The following is an 8,964-nucleotide window of genomic DNA, read 5'->3' on the forward strand; positions in this document are numbered from 1 at the left end:
CTCAGATGATGATGTAGAGTTAATTTTTTTTTTTTTTTTTTTTTTTTTTACCTCATCCATGACTAGAGGTTCCTGTTCCCCCATTTGTAGAAAAGTTTCTATTCCAGCACTGAAACTCTGAGTGTCCATAAAGATTAATGATATCTGTTGAAATGAAAAACTATATGTTTTAATAATACTTTTTACACTTTTACATATATATATATATAGTATATATATACGAACTCCAAGCGAGGTCTCTTCCCTTCACAGTGGAGAACTAATATAAGGAATATAAGGTTGAGGGTTGTCTTATATATCATACATGGCCATGTAGCCAATAATTTTCAATTTTATAATTTTCTTCTATCTGACTTTGGGGAAGTTCAAGTTATTGTGGATGAGGAAAAAGAGAGAGAATGAGAGAGAGAGAGAGAGATAGAGAGAAAGAGAAAGAGAGAGAGAGAGAGAGAGAGAGAGAGAGAGAGAGAGAGAGAGAGAGAGAGAGAGAGAGAGAGAGAGAGAGAGAGAGAGAGGCTTTATACACCTGCAGGGACAATGATATCTAAACCAGCAACGTATCACCTTCTTCTGCTGGAAATTCTTCACATATTTTTATCCATCCACCAGCTCTCAAAACAAATGGTGCCACTATTTCACTGGCATATTTGCTCATAAATGTTGCTATTTTTTCGCTCAAGTCCTCCATATTTTTGTCTTTGCAATACAAAGCCATCTGTCCACCAAAAGCATATAGTGCAATTATCCTGCCCCAAGTAATAGCCATCTTTTCACCTTCAAATAGTTCATTGAAAACTCCAACAAATATCACATATCCAGTGTCATGATTAATGTCCAATTTTTTAAATATTCCCTTAAATTGTTTTTCGTGACTGTGCACCATCGTCTTGATACATCTGAGGAGTGTTTCTTCAACTTTATCATTAGTTGTCGCCTTTGTCTTCTCCATCAGTGAAAACACAATATACTTGGCTAAACTCTCCGCCTTATTCTCCACGCTCTCTCCTTTCAGTGAAACTTCGGCAATATTAGCTTCATTCTGGTTACATCTTTCTACATTAGGCTCCTGTGTGTGATTACCTCTAATCATGGACAATGATAGTGGTCGTCACCCTGCACCAAAATCATATACAATAAGTTAGGATATAGCTTCTCTCTCTATATATATATAATACATTTAACCCCCCCCCCCAAAAAAAAAGAGTGTCAAATTGTTTTCCATAAATTACAACATAAACAAATAATGATTACCCGAAAAATAGTGTACCTGTCTATAAATAAAAAATAATAATGATATATATTTGTTTGATAGCTATATAAAGGAGTTGTATGGGAAAGGAGATTAACACAAGTTCCTGCCTACCCCTGAGTCTCCTTAGTCTTTCCAAATAAGTAATTAAAAATGGTAATTTACGAAAATACCACTTTGGTGTTAACGGAACAGAGTACATTCTCAGTAGAAGTTAGTGAAAATGTAATAAATGATAATAATGATGAATATTTTATTATTATCTTACATTATTCAATAACTTCTTTTGTTTTGTTAATGATAATATATTATGTATATTTGATGTCATATGATTGGTGTATTCAAAAATATAATGAATATTTAGAGAATAATTATAAGAAGAAAAAGGAGTATGCATATCAACAGACTATATAATAACATTATATAATGTTTCCTCATCAGTGTACTGTTTGTTACTTACTATAATCATTTAATATGGATCTAATTAATACATATCAACAGCTATTATCAAATATTGTATTTTCTCCTTAAAGTAAATCTTCAAAACCTAATTTCTAGCATCTAATTATTACTAACACCCAAGAGGTCATGTCCTCTGCCTTCATTAACCATTAATAAAAAGCCTACGGTTTACGAACTCCACATTAATTATTCTTTACATCCTTTCTGGTCTTATAATTATATAAATTTACACCAGTTAGTTTCTTTAATAATTTCTTCTTCTTCTTCAGGTGTCAAATCGTTAGTTATATGAAATATTTCTCTGATTTCTTCTACTGTCAATTTTTTAATAATATTGGCAAACATTTTGATTCCTTTGTCAGTTAGATCTTTAATATTTAAGTAATCAGCTGCCAAAATTATTGGCAACAATGTATCTTGTTCAAAAAAATCAAAATCCCATTTTGAAAATGACATTATAGAACTATCATTATTATTGTGATGGTAACCACACCATTCAATTATTTTTTTTTTAAATAATAGTGTTTACATTTGGAAGAGGAATAGCTTCATCATTGGTATCATCACTCAAATCATTTAAAATGGTTTTTATAACACCACTCTGTCTGATAATATCATATTCTACTTCAAAAATATCACCATCACTACTTTGCAGTTTTATGATTGAATAAGGAGGAGGAGGAGGAGGATGTGGTAGAGAGGAATAAGAACTTGTTGCCATTATTTATTTCAGACTTTCTTGACTCAGTTGTAGAAGAGAAATACCCCAAATGAGGGATTTCATAAAATCTGAGGGTTGAAATGAATCGTGTTGTAGTTCTTGGTTGATCGGTAAATGCCTTGAGTGAAAGACTGCAATTGAAAATGTATTTTCATTAAGATGAGACTTGGGAAAATATTGAATGATATAATGAGAACCGAGAAGTTTTAAACTTGCTTCTTTATCATTAAGATATTTTTTACTTTTATTTACTAATTGATGTGGATCCCACTTACCCTTTAGATTTTTAGATTGAAGCTGAGAAGAAGGTATCACCAATATGGGTTCTAAGAGCAAAAAGAGAATAGATGACCAATGATAAGCTACTACTAAACCACTGTCAGCAAGACTGAAGATACTAATAGGGTAGGGTAAATTAAAAACAGGTGGTATTTTAGGTTTTAGCATTGTAGTTGCAATTCAACCTGGATTGGTAACAATTTCAGAAAAATTAGAAATCGAAGTTGGAATAACCCAAGTGCATGGCAAATCACTGGTGAAAAATGAGAAAGATACTAATCCTTTCTTTCTTTGGAAGGTATCATAACCTAAGAGTAAGAGTCCTGGTAATTGGCGTAGTCGGTATCTTCCTGCTATATATTCATTATGATTATGGTTTTTATCATTAGAGAGTGAATTATATATTTGGCTACAATATTTGAGAAACATGGTAACAATTTGATAAAATCCTTTATTGTCATGTAGTGGAAGGTAATAATATTCATCAAATTTTGAATTATTCTCTGAGGAATTATTAATACTCCACGACCAACTTTCATAGGAAAAAGGCATATAACTGAAAGCACATTCTTTTAAGGAATTAACTTCTTTTTGACATATAAACATTCTCTATTTTTTTAATATTTTTTTTATATTTCTGATCTTTAGGTAACAAAATAACAAATAAAACAGCTATATATTTTATTATGTTATATTTATAACAATTACAAAATGGACTAAAAATAGAACATATAACTAACTACATACATAATGAATCAAGTAACCCTAAACAAAACCATGAACACTCTGACATTGTTTGTTTTTTAATATCTTTAACTATTTTCAAAATAATTATTTTTTCTTCTTCTGTATAATTAGCAAGTGTTTTTTTTAGAGAACTTGGCTAAATTTCTAAGGGAAACAACATTTATTTGACCATTATATTTATGGTTACATTTATATACCATCTCATTAAGTAAACTCATATAAAGCCAAGAATTAGACATTTCTTGTTTAATACCATTTACAATTTGAGGATAATACTTAATCTCTTTTTTGTGGTCGTTTATAAATTGAAAACTGGATGCATGCCAAGACATTTTATGTTGATTCTGTAGTGTGTAAGCTAAAGATGCTACAAGTGATAATTTATTTAATTCATATGCACCAATAATATTGAGGTGTAAGAAAAAATAATCTAGTTCGTTACTCATCTTTTGATAAATTTCTTGGCATAGATGTCGTTGGTAACTTATCATTTCAAAATGTATTTGAATTTTGACTTTATTCCATAAAAAATGGGTAAATTCCTCAACCTTAATATAAACTTTTTTATCCGTTTCAATTGTTTGGTCTCTTATACGAAGAATAAATTTTAAATCAGTATTATTTATATATTTTTCTTTAATGGCTTTTGTTAACAACAAATCTTCAATTTCTTTTTGGACATAAGTTGGAATAAGTGGGGTAGCACATAACTCCCATACCATATCTCTAATACACATATCAAAATTGATCATTGAAGAATATTTGTTCATAAATCTATCCTTTAATTCTGGTGTAAGAAACATAGAAGTAAAATTATCTATTTCAGAATTAGGTATTATTTCATATATTTCAACCATTTTTGTTACTTATTCTTCAGCTCCTCTTTGTGTTAATGGTTCATATACATACTTCTTTTATACTATATACTACTACCCATCTAATAATGTAAATCTCTATGACTTTCAAAATATCCAATTTCTCATAAAAATTAATTATCCCATATAATATTTAGGATCTTAATTCTTTTTTCTCTTTTTCCAAAATATACAATTTCTCATTTATATTATTCAATAACGTATTTATTTTCTTAATGTTTTGTTCTCTATTACTTTCCATAACAATATCCAATCTTTCATTTATAAAATTCAACCTCTTATTTAGGATATTAATTCTTCCGTCTACAATAGCAAATTGTCTTGATATAACTTTATCATGTAAACAACAACACCCAATATATTTTTCTTTTACTTGGATATTTTTGGGATTAATCTTTTCTATAAAATTTCCAGATTTTGGTTTAGCTTCTTCATTTACCTCTTGATTTTGTTCTTCAGAAAACGTCCGTTTTCGCTTCTTCCCACCTTCTTGGGCCGTCTGTCGGTCTTCAATGGGGCCTCCTGTCCTTCTTAAGTTGGTTACACTTTTCCGGGGCTCTAGATTTTGTACTTTAGAAGACTTCTTCCCGTCTTCTTGGGCCGTCTGTCGGTCTTCAATGGGGCCTCCTGTCCTTCTTAAGTTGGTTACACTTTTCCGGGGCTCTAGATTTTGTTCTTTAGAAGACTTCTTCCCGTCTTCTTGGGCCGTCTGTCGGTCTTCAATGGGGCCTCCTGTCCTTCTTAAGTTGGTTACACTTTTCCGGGGCTCTAGATTTTGTACTTTAGAAGACTTCTTCCCGTCTTCTTGGGCCGTCTGTCGGTCTTCAATGGGGCCTCCTGTCCTTCTTAAGTTGGTTACACTTTTCCGGGGCTCTAGATTTTGTTCTTTAGAAGACTTCTTCCCGTCTTCTTGGGCCGTCTGTCGGTTTTCAATGGGGCCTCCTGTCCTTCTTAAGTTGGTTACACTTTTCCGGGGCTCTAGATTTTGTACTTTAGAAGACTTCTTCCCGTCTTCTTGGGCCGTCTGTCGGTCTTCAATGGGGCCTCCTGTCCTTCTTAAGTTGGTTACACTTTTCCGGGGCTCTAGATTTTGTTCTTTAGAAGACTTCTTCCTGTCTTCTTGGGCCGTCTGTCGGTCTTCAATGGGGCCTTCTGTCCTTCTTAAGTTGGTTACACTTTTCCGGGGCTCTAGATTTTGTTCTTTAGAAGACTTCTTCAAAACAAAGTTTTTTTTTTTAAATTTGTCCATTTTCACATGTTTCTTCTGGTGGTGGTTATTATTTCATTCACCCGATGATTCTGGAAATGAAGCATTAATTTAAAAATATAATTTATATATTTTTATCTCAACTATTATATAAGAACTTACAAAAGCTTATTTTTTATACAATATTATGGGTCTTCATTTCTTCAACAAATGTTTAACTAATACCAAGATAATGTTAACTGTTCAAAATGACAAAGAGCTAAATCAATATTTAAAGAAATTCTTTCCTTCAGGTCTTAGCCATTTAAAATATATTGGGATTGATGGTTCAGTTTTTTTCCATGCACATACCATAAAAGGGAAACAAGTTGGAACAATTGATATCAATGCTACAGCCCAAAAAGTATGTAATATAATTTGTGCCTATTGTGATATTCTCATGAATTTACTAAGTAACAATAACACCGATGATGATGATGATCATAATACTAATACTAATACTAATACTAATAATAAGGGAAGAACTTGTAATAATATGATAATACACTTTGTTATGGATGGAAAGTCTCTCTTTACAAAAAATCGTAGCAATCAACAAAAATCTGACCCCTTTTCCATTCTTTCTCCCCATGAAAAATTATCCTTAGAAAAATGTACAATTGCAATGATAAAAAAAAAAATGGACATTCAACATCCTAATATCATATTTCTATTATCAACTGAATCATTACCTTTTGATCAACGAAATGAGGGTGAAATAACTCTATTTCGTTTTATTAATAAAATTTTAAATAAAACTTCCCGTTACATAATTATAAGTAATGACTCTGATATATCAGCAATGTACATTCTTCGAGAGGATGATCGTGTTATGTTGGTTATCCCACCATATAATGGACAATCATACATTGGATTAAACAATTATAATCATATTATGGTTAAATTAAATATAAATTCTCAACAACTATTTAGTTTAACAGTATTGTATTTTATATTTTTTGGAAGTGACTATAATTTAGGTCTCATATCTTGTTGGACAATCAGTAAACATGACATTTTAAAAAACACCATTTTACATGAAGAAACAAATCTTGTTTCAATTTTTAATCAAATGAAAAGATGTCGTTCAACTAAAAATGAAGCAATCATATGGCAGGAGTGGGGGGATTCTGTAACATACCAAGACTATTTATTTCTTTTTAAATTAATTGTATATGAAGCAGTTCATAGTGCCCGATATTATAAATCATTAGGGAAAAGTAATCCATCATTATTAAATTTATATTCAAATAATCACATAAAAGTTTTAACTAAAACTATAAAATTAATTAAATAATAAGTAATTATTTATGACCTGTTAAAAACCTTAAGACAATTATTGTATTGAGTAGTAATATTTGTTCCAAATTCATCCTGAGGATTGAAATTCACATATATTCTAGGCTTTATTACAATGGGTTGTCTATGCCGATTAATTATATGGGCATGTCTCTTTTCGCGACTTACATTTTTATAGTAACTGGGTAAAATATCTTGAAGTTTACAAAAATTTAACTGGGATAGGTTGGTCGTATGAGAGAGAGAGTATTTTAATTGGGAATTATGAACAATAGCAGTTTTAAATAAACGTTTGGCTTCCATCCAATCAGATAAATTTGTAAATGTCCATAATATGATCTTGATTTTATCTTTAGCTTTAGGAACACATTTCCATTCATTACACCATACATCGTTAATCATTAGATTTGTTATTATATAATGCAAAATATCAATAATTAATCTTTCATTACACACAATGAAAACTGGACGTTGAATTATGGAAAAAACATTGTGTTCAGTAGCAATGGTTTTAACAGCAAACAATAGGCATTCAATCACCTCATAACCAGCAATAAAACCTGGCAAAGAGTACTGGTTGGAACATTTTTCTATAATTTTTTTATCATTCGAATTATATATGGCAAGTTTTACAATTCGACAATAATTTCCAGTTTTCTTGTTATGCAGACTCATACCAACTCCCTTGTTAGATATGTAGAATATGCTTTCCTGATTATCTACAGGGATATTTACATTTGTCTCATGTAATGAATATTCAACATATATATACATATCATGGGCCATAAATGGAAGTTTAATTTTTTGTCTTTTCAATACATCTGCCATTTTAGGAAGATTGTGGTGGTGGGGAGGATTGGGATGTTTGCTGCTGTGGTGATGACTGAGAGGTGAATGGTAATTGGGTATTGGGAGATTGTGGTATATAAGGATTTTGATGAGTATGGGTGGGGTTGACAGTGGGAGGGGGAGGGGGAGGAGGAGAAGGATGAGGAGGAGGAGAAGAGGTAACAACACTTGTTAGAGGAGGATGGGAATGATAATAACAGTAAGGAGAAGTGGGGGTATATTGACACTGACATTGATAATAAGAACTAGGGAATTGTTGATGGGGTGAATAATGGAATGAAGAGTGAGTATGTAGGGGCAGTTGGTTTGGTGGTGGTGGAGGTGGTTGTGCATATATTATGGGTGGGATTGTTTGTGCAGAATTTGTAAGATTTTTTAGTTTTTCATCAAATAATTTACTGATTTCTTCAGCCCTCTTTGTTGATTCTTTTAAATGAGCTTCTTCATTTAGAAGGCTGACAATTTTTAATGTAATCGTCAATTATATTTAAAATTACTTCGTTCTCCAAATTCTTAGTCCATTCTAAAGCTGGTCTGGCAGGGAAAACAGGAAGACTAATCAATAGTTGTGTCAAAGAATTAATAAGAGATTCTAGAGTTTCTTTGGTAACATAATTTAATGTATCATTATCTGTGAGAATGGGTAAATTTCCCGGAATTAACGTAGTATTTAAAAATTTTGTAATGTCATCAGTAGAATTGATAGGTAACTGTAAAGGGTTAGTAATCATATCATTCCCAACAACTTTAAAATTTATTAGATTATTAGAAGAACTATTCATGTTTCAGCATAAGATTTTTTAATATGATAAATAATATAAAAGGTATTTATTAAGACTATAAGTTATAATTATTCCAGCTGTCCTGAACTGAGCTCGGACCGGGGTATCTCATAATCATGGCAGATGATACTAAATCCACCCTTATTACATCTCCAATTGAATTAATAGACAGACTAGGAAAAGAAATTATTTATTATGCTGACAAATGTTTTTTGGACATACCCCAAGTTAAGATTTACAGTTTGTGTATGGGTTCCAATTGTGTGCAACTTAAGTATGATATTCGTCTAACTGCAAATGCGGTATCCCCTAGCTGGATATATGATCCAATGGAGCATGAGGATGAGGAATATGGTCATTTGGAATCTGAATTTCGCAATGCCCATATTATACTTCTTTGTAATCTAAGTGAATCAATACTAAATTCTATTTTGACAGGTTCTCTTACATTGAAA

The 8,964-nt window shown here is 31.3% G+C and overlaps 1 protein-coding gene across 1 annotated transcript; it reads right to left on the reverse strand.

Annotated features, from left to right (window-relative positions):
- Positions 1–544: 544 nt before the first annotated feature.
- On the reverse strand, positions 545–883 carry LOC123748341 (bcl-2-like protein 1). The gene has a single exon (XM_045730538.2). It carries the CDS (start codon positions 881–883, stop codon positions 545–547), a length of 339 nt encoding a protein of 112 aa, XP_045586494.2.
- Between the last annotated feature and the right edge of the window lie 8,081 nt (positions 884–8,964).

The sequence above is a fragment of the Procambarus clarkii genome, unplaced genomic scaffold (assembly GCF_040958095.1).
Source record: "Procambarus clarkii isolate CNS0578487 unplaced genomic scaffold, FALCON_Pclarkii_2.0 HiC_scaffold_117, whole genome shotgun sequence".
Classification (NCBI taxonomy): domain Eukaryota; kingdom Metazoa; phylum Arthropoda; class Malacostraca; order Decapoda; family Cambaridae; genus Procambarus; species Procambarus clarkii.